Source organism: Pecten maximus, chromosome 1, assembly GCF_902652985.1.
Source record: "Pecten maximus chromosome 1, xPecMax1.1, whole genome shotgun sequence".
Lineage (NCBI taxonomy): Eukaryota > Metazoa > Mollusca > Bivalvia > Pectinida > Pectinidae > Pecten > Pecten maximus.
Window position 1 is genome coordinate 11,320,051 of NC_047015.1, and position 15,661 is coordinate 11,335,711.

The 15,661-nt window shown below is 34.7% G+C and overlaps 1 protein-coding gene across 1 annotated transcript; it reads left to right on the forward strand.

Annotated features, from left to right (window-relative positions):
- The first annotated feature begins 4,426 nt into the window (after positions 1 to 4,426).
- On the forward strand, positions 4,427 to 9,105 carry LOC117324857 (FAD-linked sulfhydryl oxidase ALR-like). Its single transcript, XM_033880688.1, has 3 exons — positions 4,427 to 4,645; positions 7,865 to 8,079; positions 8,469 to 9,105. Exons 1-3 carry the CDS (start codon positions 4,538 to 4,540, stop codon positions 8,629 to 8,631), a joined length of 486 nt encoding a protein of 161 aa, XP_033736579.1. The 5' UTR covers positions 4,427 to 4,537; the 3' UTR covers positions 8,632 to 9,105.
- Positions 9,106 to 15,661: the final 6,556 nt, after the last annotated feature.

Genomic DNA, 15,661 nt, shown 5'->3' on the forward strand with positions numbered 1-15,661 from the left:
AGAAAGTAGGTCACAGTGGCTTACTTTCACACAGTGGTGTAGTAAGTACACATAACCTTTTGATGACAGACTATGGGATATACTGCATTGGAGAAATAAATTAAATGTAAAAGTTATATGATATTCATTGTTATGAATGGAAATACAGGGCAAACACTTAAAATGTTTCTTCACGTTTGTGGTGACAGGGACATAAAATGATGAGCTTATATATACATTCTACTTCTTGAATATGTGACCTCCGGTTTTCCAACCAGAAGCTCTACCAAAATTAGCTTAAAGAAAAAAAAATACCCATCAAGTCTAGAAAGTGACCATGATACATGTACAATCAAATTGTGCAACAAGCCATATACAGCATAATGGCCCTGTCAAACATGAACAATTTTCAGAACTTGTTAAACTAGTAGCTATATATAGCCACTCAAAGGGATTTACCTCTATTTCCCCTATTGGGCCCTGCCATCTGGCCCGGGAAAGCAACACTCTCCATTTATACAACATTGAATATGATTTGCCCAATAATCATTCAGACCAAATGTCATCAAAATCCATTTCATCATTTAAGACTAGTAATGATTTACAAGATTTACTTCAATTTTTCTTATGGAGCTCTGGCCCAAAGGAAGCCACATCCTCTGTTTATACAACATTAGATATACAATGCTCTAAACTAAATTTGATCAAAATACATTCAGGGTCCAGTTGTTCAAAAGGTGATTATCTTAATCACTTGATTTGTAAAAATCTCATTTCTCCTTTACTTCAAAACCTGTGTGTGTATATTCCTTAGGAAGAGATTAAAGTTAATAGAGTACAATTTTGTCAAGTTTTACCAGAAATGATTAATCAAGAATTTAAAATTGTTGTTAAAACTTACCCTATAATCACCTTTTGAACTGGACCCTGGTGTTCAGGAGTAGTAGAGATTGATTTAAAGGAAATGGTGACTTCTAATGGACACCACAGCATGAAATAAGCTCATTGACTCTATCTATGGGCCATGTGAGCTAAAACATATTGATATTTCATACTGAAAGTACGATAAACCAAATCCTTCAAAATGGTTTTTTTTTCAATTTTATTTTTTCAATATGAACAATTTTTATTCATAATAATATCAATTATTTTCTAGATAGGGAATAATTCTGAATTTTCATCTACCACCTTATGTTTGGAATTTATCATAAGACATTTACACTGACACAGTAATTCACCCATGGGTACCTAACAATTAATAGCTACAAGACCTGAGAAGGGAGCAAGAGGCTCATGTGCCTTAAAGGTCATCTGACTCTAAAGACCCTTATACTATTGTAGTATACATTCTCTGTAGTGAATATATATATAGTGGTACTGTTGGCCGTGGCAGCCATCTTGGATTTTGGATCAACCCAAAGAACAACAACACTTGATCAGAACCATTGAAATTGGCCCTTCGGTTTAGGAAGAGTTGTCTGGACAAACTTAAAGTTATGGTTCTTATCGGAAAACCTGTTCATAGTGACATGTTGCCATAGCAACCATAATTTTGAGGAAATAAAAGTGAGATGCAAATCTACACATGGTCCTCTGCATTTGTGTGAAGTTTAATTAAAATGGGCCCTTTGGTTAAGGAGGAGTTGTCCGGACAAACTTATAGTTATGGTTCTTATCGGAAAACCTGTTTATAGAGACCAGTTGCCATAGCAACCATAATTTTGAGAAAAAGAAAGTGGCATGCACATCTACACATGATCGTTAATATTTGTGTGAAGTTTCATTGGAATCGGCCCATCAGTTTAGGAGGAGTTGTCCGGACAAAATGCATCTACAGACAGACAGACGGACGGACGGACGGACGGACAACCTGATTCCAGTATACCCCCCTAACTTTGTTGTGGGGGTATAAATAGGTGTTATTCATGAAAACCATGTTTGTGCAATCATGTTACAAAAAGTTTTTGTGAGGCCGAAAATTAAAACTTTGTTGGCTCTCCTTCTTAACATCCTCACCAATTTCCTGCTCTATGGCACCAGCGGAACTGGAGAGAAAGTTTAAAATGTATTTTTCAAAATGGCTGCAATGGCAGCCATCTTGGATTTCTGACCGACCCGGAAAATAACAACACTTGGTCAGGACCATCTCGGGATGAGTTCAGGTATCTAGGGATGAGTTCAGGCAAGTATGAGCTGAATCCCACTAGTAGAACTTGAGAAGTTTGAAATATGAAAAGTTTATGCATGGCACAGAATTTAGACAGATTCTATAATTAGTACCACAATTTAAGAATAAAACGGTTGGACCAAATATCAATGCTGGTATCGACAAGGATCTTGATTAGACAAAGCTAGTTTGGACAACTTGTACACTGTATAAAGGAATTGGTGAGTCAGCATACAATATCAGGGCTTTTTTTCACTACTTCAGGAATGAGGCCTATGGCTTTGGGATGGGGAAAAACGAGCGGCAACAGGTAAATTGGGGAAAATGGTCATAATAATTAATGGTAAAAATAACAAGTAGACACAAATATGGATCTATGCTATATTTATTAAGACTCTAGAGCATTATCTCCCTTTATCAGGCCAGAATAACCAATAAAACATAGACCGGACAGCACCATCAGGATTTTTACAGACATAATTTTTTTTATAGATCATTCGATTGGGAATTTTAACTGGTTGGATTGGGAAAAATATCCAATTTTGCTGTGGGTAATGGGCGAATCGGCCCCCAAAAAAACCTGAATATTTCATAAATTGGGTATAACAAGTTAACCACAACTGAAACGAAATTCTGAAAGAGAAATATTAAAACGATAAACACAAACTTTGATATATATATATAAGCATTCCTTACTGGTGTAATTCTTAAAGTACCGATGGTAGTCGTCTCCTTTGGGACCAAGGTAATATTTCACTGCCCCTGCTACAGGACCTATGGAAAGATTTAATGCAATGAACAAACATCATAGGTGATGATAATTGTATCAATATATGTCACCTACACCGGATTCCAACATGTACAGACACAGCAAACAAAATATTACAAATAACCATTTTTTGTAAAGAAATGTCTAGCGAATAAAACCATTTTCACCTTTACTGAACTTAAGCTACATTGTATATGCATGGCCTCATTTATAATCCCCTGGTATACATGTATATATGATTTCAATCAACTTTACACCTCACAACATGAGGCATTACAATTTATAACATCTATTAACTATAGTTTCAGCAGTTATTTTATACAAAACTTTATATTAAACAAAAAATTTATACTGATCTTTGCTGTTGTGATATGTAACCTATTACATGTATTGTCTCATTACCGGTAGATTGTCATACTTACATATCGCTAACACTGCTGCTGATATAGGCCATTCAAAGAAATCATAATACATCTTGTGAACAAACTCTGGAGAGGAAAAACATAACCATTTATCGTGATATTTTTTATCTAACAAGACTTTATACAATTTGATAATGTATCAGTAATATATTGACAATAGCAACGCATCATTAAAATTCAACCTACACACATAAAATTGCATCAATAATTGATCAGTCAAAATTTAAGATAAGATAAGTTTATTTCTGGTTCAGGACATTTTATAGTCCTCTTTCATATATACCTGACTCCAAATAAACAAAACATTAATTAGTGATCATTGGGAACATACATCATTTGCAAGAAATTCAAACACATCAACTGATCTCACTGTCACATCAAATCATTTTATCATTTTTCACTGATCCCAGTAACACCGTGAATGGAGGAGGGCATTTTTACCTGTATTTTTTGTCTAGATTCTGGAACCCATTTTGAATTAAAAGAACATCAACACTAATTTAATATGTCATTATATATAGGCTGTAAATTCATAAATATAGACTATACAGCCTTTATATAATGACATATTAAACCCTGGGCCGTTTTCGTTTTTGCCGGTCTTAACGTTGGTCCAGTTGGACCGATGTTGTTCGTTTATGAAATAAACCTGAATATAAACCTGGCGATTCTATATTGTTTGCACAGGTCCGTCAAGATATATGTTTGAAATATTACATTTCAAAACTGACGAACCGGTTTGTCCGCATAAACGAACAGGCCCCTCGAGTAGAAACAAGAGGACATTTCCCGACATTTCCAACCTGACGAAGGTCATCATTTTCAATCATAGAACACGATTCAAATGTCATTAAACGTTCTCGTTATAATTATTTTCATTTCTCTAGATGAAGTGATATTTTTTTCAAGCTACTGGTAAAAGCTCTTAATTACCTGATTTCTTCATACGACCAAAATTTGCCATAAGAACACGAAATCTATCGTGCACAATACGACTGGTCGCCATTTTGAGGCACCCGAGTAGATAACGACAATCACGAAAATAGCTTTTGGAACATACTGAGGCTAAATAGAACATTTTTGTACAAAGATTTATACATTTATGTGATACTTGTGACTTTTTAAATATTATTTCTTTATCATTGGACTATAAACACAGAGCAGAGATAACGACTACCACCAACCGTCACAGATTAAAAAATGGCAGCCTCCATTAATGACTTCATGTCGGGACATGGTAAAGCCAAACCTTGCAGAGCGTGTACCGATTTCGATTCATATATTGATCAGTACATGAAGGAAAAGAAAGTAAGTTGATTTAGTGATTTTTTTTTATATTTAAAAAAAATATAGACGCTTGAATCTAATACGTTTACGCAATTTTGCGCCAGAGTGGCGAAGTTGACTGAACTTTTTCCCATTTTGGTATAAAAAAATGCAATAAGAAATTTGAAATGCACGTAAAGGTTTCAAATCAAATGTCTCATTACTCAAAGAAACTAAAGTGTCAACTTTCAAGGTTTTGTCAATACAACAGTATTTCAAAATTCGCAAGAAAAAACCCGTTAAGCTTATACAAATGATTCGCTCAAAAGTAGGGGAGGTAATAGGAAAATCTTGACCTTGTCAACTGCAAAATTAGTTCACTTGTACTCTAGATATTTCGGATTTTTTTTATCTATATGTTGTTTTTTTCGTGAAGTTTTGAGCACATTATGTGTTGATTACAAACATGTAGTAACTTAGTAAGTATTGTATATTATATTCTAATGATGACATAGTTCCAAGTATTGCATAATAGTAGATTCTAGTATTAGATTCCCTGTGAACACTACATAATATATGTCACAAGCATACAAAAACAAATTCACATTTGCCATATTAGCTCATGTGACGATAGCAGACAATCAGCATTTAATACCGTATTTAATATTTATGCAATATAGCAGAGACATATATACAGAGAGATTAGTAACATCGCTATTTCCCCGTACACATAGTGGCTCCCTTTATTCGTGACTACTCAAGCATATCCCTTATCGAGAGCGTCCTGTCTCCTATCAAACACACGCGAGCGCAGGTAAATCGGGCTATGCGCATGTGTGTATCGTAGTATTGGAACTTATTCGACATGTTCTGGTTAATCCGCCATTACGTCAGACCAAAACATCGTCATTTTAAAATCACACAGAAAGCACATCGTTTTATTTTGGCCACTACAAAAGTTACCACATTAACCAAAAACTATCAAACTTATGGGATATAGTCTTATTGATCATGCATATTGTTGTCATTTATCCGTATTTTCGAAAATCCATTGGGTCCTATTCGACATGTCCAAGTTTGTAATTAAGCTGCCATTACGTCAGACCAAAACATCGTCAATTTTAAACGCACACAAAAAGCACATCGTTTTATTTAGGCCACTACAAAAGTTACCACATTAACCAAAAACTATCAAACTTATGGGATAAAGTCTTATTGATCATGCACATTGTTGCCATTTATCTGTATTTTCTAAAATCCATTGGGTCCTATTCGACATATCCAAGTTTGTAAATAGCCGCCATTACGTCAGACCAAAACATCGTCAATTTTAAACGCACACAAAAAGCACATCGTTTTATTTTGGCCACTACAAAAGTTACCACATTAACCAAAAACTATCATACTTATGGGATATAGTCTTATTGATCATGCACATTGTTGCCATTTATCCGTATTTTCTAAAATCCATTGGGTCCTATTCGACATGTCCAAGTTTGTAAATAGCCGCCATTACGTCAGACCAAAACATCGTCAATTTTAAACGCACACAAAAAGCACATCATTTTATTTTGGCCACTACAAAAGTTACCACATTAACCAAAAACTATCAAACTTATGGGATATAGTCTTATTGATCATGCATATTGTTGTCATTTATCCGTATTTTCTAAAATCCATTGGGTCCTATTCGACATGTCCAAGTTTGTAATTAAGCCGCCATTACGTCAGACCAAAACATCGTCAATTTTAAACGCACACAAAAAGCACATTGTTTTATCTAGGCCACTACAAAAGTTACCACATTAACCAAAAACTATCATACTTATGGAATGTGGTCTTGATTATCATGCACATTGTTGTCATTTATCCGTATTCTCGAAAACCCCATAGGGACTTTTCGAAAATTGGAGATTCCCGCCGATCTTTCCTGCGTTGTGCTTGACTTTCATACTCAAAATACAAACACTTGGACAGCAAATTGTGATATATTTCATATTGATGACACTTCTGCACTTTGATATTAATAAAATTAAAGCACATAATTGGATCTTGGTGATGATTTCAAATAGAAATTATCGATAATTATGTGTCTGGTTTTCAAGTTTTCTCCAATATGGCGTCTAGTGAAGACCGAACCAAGCGACCGCAAAGGATTGTGGGAAGGTCAGGGGCCACTATGTAAACACAAGGGCAAATAGAGAGCTGCCAATCTCTCTGTATATATGTCTCTGAATATAGGTACAAGATATTGTGTCCATAGTATCTTGGGCAAAACTGTATGGAAGTGATCATGAGCTGCCAGTCTTCAGGGATTCATTTGATATTCATTATTGTCAATACATTTTGTGAACCCCACTCCATTACAAGTAAAACACACTTGATACAACTGTCGATGTATTGATTTTCACACATATTTGTAGGCTTAAGTAGTAGTAGCCTGAACATTGAATTTTATTTCAGCAAAAGTATTTTTCAGATGGAATTTAATGTAACTGTTATGAATAAAACAAAGAGTTGTGAATGTTGATGTTATCTACGTAGTCATTATTATATCATAGATAAAGATATGGATCAAATAAAAAATGTTTTGGTCGCGAAAAAAATGAAATAAAATGTTTTTCCTATATATACCTATAGCTATAGCTACGTACCTACCCTATTTTTTTCGGAGCTGAAGTGGGAAATGCAACTATAATTTTATTTGGCCTTATAAAGTTGAAAGAGTTTGAAATTTCTATCCTGCTCTGAAGAAAACACTGAATGTTATGAAATTTCAGTGATGCATTCTCCTTTCCATTTGACATTATTTCTTCCTCAGGTTTCTCATTGTAATTTGTAGCGATTTATACAAGGTGACATTTGACACAATATCATGTTCTATTTTGTATGCTACTACATGAATCAATCATTTACTATTGATGTGTCTTACAATGTGTTTACAAATGTGTTTGTACAAAAATAACAAAAGAGATCAAACTAACAGAGACCATGTATGAGGATGCATTTTCACATTTTTTGTCTGTGTTATTTTATTGATGAATGTACATGTGTTTTTATTTTTCTGAGTGAATATATCTTGTAGGTAAATTTGAGTTAAGATAGTTTTTAGTTGCCAACTTGTGTTCATAGCTTTTAGTTGCTACTAAAAGTTATCAAAAATTGGTTGGACTATATATATATATAACAATTCTTGTATCCTGCTTATGTGTTTGTTATTATGTAAATATATATATATATATATCATTTCATCATTAACAGCTACCAACAACAATGAAAGCCAAGCTTAAAAATGACCTTCAGTGCCCATTGGACAAAAATGATCTTGGTCGGAACACTTGGTCATTTCTCCATACGATGGCAGCATACTTTCCAAACAAACCAAGTTCAACCCAACAGTCGGAGATGAAGCAGTTTATCAACTTATTTTCTAAATACTATCCGTGTGATTACTGTGCTGAGGATCTGAGAGAAGAGTATGTATTGACAGTAGTCATACTTGTACAGACAGTGTGTCTAGGCCAGTTGAACACCACAGCTATTATAATATGTCTAGGCCAGTTCAACACCACAGCTAATACAATAATATTGAATACATGAGTATATATATTAGTTGTTTTTACTAGTACAGACAGTATGTCTAGGCCAGTTCAACACCACAGCTAATACAATAATATTGAATACATGAGTATATATATTAGTTGTTTTTAACCGACCACTTGAGTTTTAACGATTGTAGTTTGTTTCACTATTTCTCGGACAATACCTAATATGGATATTTCTCAAATTTCATTTGCTCATAATTTGATTGTATTAAAGATAATGTGTTAATTAACTTAATCAATGACTCATTGTTAATTTTCAGGTTGAAGACTAATCAGCCAAACACGACCAGTCAGCATGCCTTTTCCCAATGGATGTGTAGATTACACAACAGTGTTAACTTTAAACTTGGTAAACCAGAATTTGACTGTAGTAAAGTCAATGAACGATGGCGAGATGGTTGGAAGGATGGTAGCTGTGGATGACTTTTAATAGTATCATTACATATATATATATGTATCTTTTAAAAAAGTTTTACTTTCTTTTAGATTCTTTTAACTGCTATAAATGTCTTGATGAATATTGACCAACAAAGGGATTGGTAATAGGATTTCTATGATCTTCTCAACCCAATCAATAGAATCATTCATATGATATACATTGTTACGGGTAAAGACCATTCATCTTTTTGGCTTTATTTCTGTTTAAGTATTTTAATTCATTTAGTCTTTTTATAGAAGTTAAGTTTAGCTAGATTACTAATATGTTTCTAAAGAACTGCATTCCTCTGTGATCTTCTGTAGTGCACTAATAGTTCATCAACCAGTGGATAATGTCCATAATTTGTCAATATTTATGTGTTATAGCAGAAACAAATATCTGTCCTTTGAAGTGGAAATTTGTGATATCAGTGTGTCAATGTATGTGATTTTATATGAAATACAATTGTTACATTTTGATTTTCTAAATTTCTTATTTTTATTGCAACAGATTGCTTTATATTGGGTATAGGTTTCAGGTCTCGCTGTATGAAGGGTGGAGTGGTGAAAAGTCATCAATCCATTGTTTACCAGGTAGATCTTGGAGGAGACTAATTGTGGGGTCCACAGCAAGGCCGAGGTAGTTCCTCCTTAGTCTTCTGGTGAGGGGACATTGTGGGGTCCGCAGCAAGGCCGAGGTAGTTCCTCCTTAGTCTTCTGGTGAGGGGACATTAGAGAGCTCAAGAATAAGGCCCACTGTATCATGGAAGGCGACTAAAGGTGGGACCCTGAAGAATCAGGGAATCTCTTCCGTGTCTTCCATTAAGGGGACATTGAAAAGACCAAAAATAGATCTTCTACCCCCATTGCAACACTTGTGATCTTATATCATTCTTTTCCTACTTCCGGGATCTTATATCATTCTTTTCCTACTTCCGTGTCTTTCCATGTTTTGCTCTATAGGTGTATCCGTGATACCCCGTCTCATGTTATAAAAGCTTGTGTACATTTTGTTGATATGACATCACAGCATCAAATTCTTCACCTGAGTAGTTAAGGTTAACAGGTTAACGGTCAATCTTGACCACTTTCAGAATAGAAAGTTAGTGTACAAGATATCTAATGGACAGTTTTATTTTATTGATAGAGAATGTGGATGCATGCATCTATGTGAGCCTCCGTTATCATAGTACTTAAGTGAACAGGTGAATACACTGGGCCGAATGATTTTAGTTGACTTACTGTATGCCAATTAAATTTGATGGGAGTATTATGGTATGACGTTGTCTGTCTACCGTAAACTTTTGTTTGGCTGGTGATCTCCTGAATTTTTTTGACTGATGTTTTTGAATCTTGTATATACATGTATTATAATCATGATATGAACTAGTGTTTCCCTTAAAAGAATTTGATTCAACTATTTATGGAAAAGTTATTCCCTTTGTTTTTTCAGTATTTGATATTTTTCCTGACATCTCCTTCATTTATGGACATTGGTAGCTTGGATAATCAAAATATGTTGTTTTGTTACCTTGAAAAGAATTTTGATAGACTGTTTTTGCAAAAGTTCTTCCCCTTTGTTTATGTAACAGAGCGCATGATTAATTAAATTTAAATCACTGACTCCACTAGGGATCGAACCCGGGACCTCTGGCTTACTAGTCTTACACTCAACCGATCGAGCTAAAGAGATCTAGCCGAGCGGTATATTGCGGCTAGTATTTTACAAGGGTTACATACTCCGGATCCCCCTCCAGGAAAGAACTCGTCCTCAAGTCTCCAGGGGTAACAGCGATGCTTTCGCAAGCAGCGATGACTATCGCTCCCGAGTCCCTACATAGGCGCCAATGTAACAGAGCGCAGGAATTATATATAAATTTAAATCACTGCCTCCGCTAGGGATCGAACTCGGGACCTCTGGCTTACTAGTCTTACGCTCAACCGATCGAGCTAAAGAGAAGATCTCTCTAGCTGAGCGGTGTATTGCGGCTAGTATTTACCAGGGTTACATTTATTTCAGTATTTGATTTTTACAGATCTCTTTAAAACTTGGTATATATTAAAGTCATGATACAGTTATGCTTCCTGAAAAAATATGATCAGATTATTTTTGTAGAAGTAAATGCCCTGTGCTTATTTCTAGTATTAGAATCTTGTCTGGAGATCTACATTTTTCTATTGATTTCTTTGAAACTTTGTAGACTTTAAAATCATGATATCAAGTTGTTTTTGATGAGTTGGATACTTCTGATTATTTGTTTCCTCAAACTGTTAGAAAATTGAACATTGACTTAGTAGTGAAAGGGAGATTTATATCATGCCAGCTTGCCAATATCAAGCTGCGTGCTGCAAATTTTGATGGAAGGTAGAATATAAGACTATATGGCATTCAACGAGAATATATTGTTCTACTCTGTGATACTCTTGTTTAGACTTATGTTAATGATATTTGGCCACTACATCTAATACACAGGGCAAAAGGACATTTCTTTCAATGAACTATTGTACATATGACAATGCTATAGGGAAGAAGTAGGTAAAATCAGTAGTGTAAAGGACGAAGAGGCTTCGGTTATGATGCACAATGCTACTGGCATAATGTGGTGAGGAGCTGTTGAGTTTGTGATAACTGGAGTTAGATATGTTCAACAATTCCTGAATTATCACCAGTCATAGGTGGTGATATTGTGTTTGTAGCATGCTTATATGAAGACTAGTGAAAATGTTCTGGCTATTAATCCCCCATTTATCTCACGTCTCTGTAATCAGGATGGAGACAAAAATTAAATTGTGGATAGTCTGAATCTTTCTGGCCAAGAAATGTTATGTATTAAAACTACATCTTCTGAATAACTGTTTGGCCTATAGCTAGTCATGCTATTTGGTCTCTGTGTAGGATGTCTTCATGATTGCATAACCATTCTCACACCACAAACAAAATTAGTTTGATACCTCATTGATATTACTAAAGTTGTACACTATTGTCATCACACATGTACAGTTCATAATCGGATAACTTTTCAGATAATTATAGCTATGAAAATACAATGTCGCAGTTTTGAAATGAAAAATGTTTGTCACAAACCAATCATGTCATCTAAAATAATGAAATATTACAGAGAAGAATCACTACATCTCTGTATATAATACTGTGGTGGATCACTACATCTCTGTATATAATACTGTGGTGGATCACTACATCTCTGTATATATAATACTGTGGAGGATCACTACATCTCTGTATATATAATACTGTGGGGTATCACTACAGCTCTGTATATATAATACTGTGGGGTATCACTACATCTCTGTATATATAATACTGTGGGGTATCACTACATCTCTGTATATATAATACTGTGGAGTATCACTACAGCTCTGTATATATAATACTGTGGAGGATCACTACATCTCTGTATATATAATACTGTGGAGGATCACTACATCTCTGTATATATAATACTGTGGAGTATCACTACATCTCTGTATATATAATACTGTGGTGGATCACTACATCTCTGTATATATAATACTGTGGTGGATCACTACATCTCTGTATATAATAATGTGGGGTATCACTACATCTCTGTATATATAATACTGTGGTGGATCACTACATCTCTGTATATATAATACTGTGGTGGATCACTACAGCTCTGTATATATAATACTGTGGTGGATCACTACAGCTCTGTATATATAATACTGTGGTGGATCACTACATCTCTGTATATATAATAATGTGGGGTATCACTACATCTCTGTATATATAATACTGTGGTGGATCACTACAGCTCTGTATATATAATACTGTGGTGGATCACTACATCTCTGTATATAATAATGTGGGGTATCACTACATCTCTGTATATATAATACTGTGGTGGATCACTACATCTCTGTATATATAATACTGTGGTGGATCACTACATCTCTGTATATATAATACTGTGGAGGATCACTACAGCTCTGTATATATATACTGTGGGGTATCACTACATCTCTGTATATATAATACTGTGGTGGATCACTTCACCTCAGTATATATATAATACTGTGGAGGATCACTACATCTCTGTATATATAATACTGTGGTGGATCACTACATCTCTGTATATATAATACTGTGGAGGGTCACTACATATCTGTATATATAATACTGTGGAGTATCACTACATCTCTCTATATATAATACTGTGGGGTATCACTACATCTCTGTATATATAATACTGTGGAGGATCACTACATCTCTGTATATATAATACTGTGGTGGATCACTACATCTCTGTATATAATAATGTGGGGTATCACTACAGCTCTGTATATATAATACTGTGGTGGATCACTACATCTCTGTATATATAATACTGTGGTGGATCACTACATCTCTGTATATATAATACTGTGGAGGATCACTACATCTCTGTATATATAATACTGTGGGGTATCACTACATCTCTCTGTATATAATAATGTGGGGTATCACTACAGCTCTGTATATATAATACTGTGGTGGATCACTACATCTCTGTATATAATAATGTGGGGTATCACTACAGCTCTGTATATATAATACTGTGGTGGATCACTACATCTCTGTATATATAATACTGTGGAGTATCACTACATCTCTGTATATATATACTGTGGGGTATCACTACAGCTCTGTATATATAATACTGTGGTGGATCACTACAGCTCTGTATATAATACTGTGGTGGATCACTACATCTCTGTATATATAATACTGTGGAGGATCACTACATCTCTGTATATATAATACTGTGGGGTATCACTACATCTCTGTATATATAATACTGTGGAGGATCACTACAGCTCTGTATATATAATACTGTGGGGTATCACTACATCTCTGTATATATAATACTGTGGTGGATCACTACATCTCTGTATATATAATACTGTGGTGGATCACTACATCTCTGTATATATAATACTGTGGGGTATCACTACATCTCTGTATATATAATACTGTGGTGGATCACTACATCTCTGTATATATAATACTGTGGAGTATCACTACATCTCTGTATATATAATACTGTGGTGGATCACTTCACCTCAGTATATATATAATACTGTGGGGTATCACTACATCTCTGTATATATAATACTGTGGAGGATCACTACATCTCTGTATATAATACTGTGGTGGATCACTACAGCTCTGTATATATAATACTGTGGTGGATCACTACATCTCTGTATATATAATACTGTGGTGGATCACTACATCTCTGTATATATAATAATGTGGGGTATCACTACAGCTCTGTATATATAATACTGTGGAGGATCACTACATCTCTGTATATATAATACTGTGGTGGATCACTACACCTCTGTATATATAATACTGTGGTGGATCACTACATCTCTGTATATATAATAATGTGGGGTATCACTACATCTCTGTATATATAATACTGTGGAGGATCACTACACCTCTGTATATATAATACTGTGGAGGATCACTACAGCTCTGTATATATAATACTGTGGAGGATCACTACAGCTCTGTATATATAATACTGTGGTGGATCACTACAGCTCTGTATATATAATACTGTGGAGGATCACTACATCTCTGTATATATAATACTGTGGAGGATCACTACAGCTCTGTATATATAATACTGTGGTGGATCACTACAGCTCTGTATATATAATACTGTGGTGGATCACTACAGCTCTGTATATATAATACTGTGGTGGATCACTACAGCTCTGTATATATAATACTGTGGTGGATCACTACATCTCTCTGTATATAATACTGTGGAGGATCACTACATCTCTGTATATATAATACTGTGGGGTATCACTACATCTCTCTATATATAATATTGTGGAGGATCACTACAGCTCTGTATATATAATACTGTGGGGTATCACTACATCTCTGTATATATAATATTGTGGAGGATCACTACATCTCTGTATATATAATACTGTGGGGTATCACTACATCTCTGTATATATAATACTGTGGAGGATCACTACATCTCTATATATAATACTGTGGAGGATCACTACATCTCTGTATATATAATACTGTGGTGGATCACTACATCTCTGTATATATAATACTGTGGTGGATCACTACAGCTCTGTATATATAATACTGTGGAGGATCACTACACCTCTGTATATATAATACTGTGGAGGATCACTACATCTCTGTATATATATAATACTGTGGTGGATCACTACATCTCTGTATATATAATAATGTGGGGTATCACTACAGCTCTGTATATATAATACTGTGGAGGATCACTACATCTCTGTATATATAATACTGTGGAGGATCACTACATCTCTGTATATATATAATACTGTGGTGGATCACTACATCTCTGTATATATAATACTGTGGAGGATCACTACACCTCTGTATATATAATACTGTGGAGGATCACTACATCTCTGTATATATAATACTGTGGGATATCACTACATCTCTGTATATATAATACTGTGGGGTATCACTACAGCTCTGTATATAATACTGTGGAGGATCACTCCATATCTGTATATATACTACTGTGGAGTATCACTACATCTCTCTATATATAATACTGTGGGGTATCACTACATCTCTCTATATATAATACTGTGGGGTATCACTACAGCTCTGTATATATAATACTGTGGTGGATCACTACATCTCTGTATATATAATACTGTGGTGGATCACTACATCTCTGTATATATAATACTGTGGAGAATCACTACATCTCTGTATATATAGTATTGTGGTGGATCACTACATCTCTGTATATATAATACTGTGGTGGATCACTACATCTCTGTATATATAATACTGTGGAGGATCACTACATCTCTGTATATATAATACTGTGGGGTATCACTACATCTCTCTATATATAATACTGTGGGGTATCACTACATCTCTCTATATATAATACTGTGGTGGATCACTACATCTCTGTATATATAATACTGTGGTGGATCACTACATCTCTGTATATATAATACTGTGGTGGATCAC

What these genes read in the sequence shown, in the direction of transcription:
- LOC117324857 (XM_033880688.1), top strand. Translation starts at nt 4,538, where the DNA reads ATGGCAGCCTCCATTAATGACTTCATGTCGGGACATGGTAAAGCCAAA. An exon ending in AGTACATGAAGGAAAAGAAA is followed by an intron (nt 4,646 to 7,864) that starts GTAAGTTGATTT and finishes CATCATTAACAG; the next exon opens with CTACCAACAACAATGAAAGC. An exon ending in GCTGAGGATCTGAGAGAAGA is followed by an intron (nt 8,080 to 8,468) that starts GTATGTATTGAC and finishes GTTAATTTTCAG; the next exon opens with GTTGAAGACTAATCAGCCAA.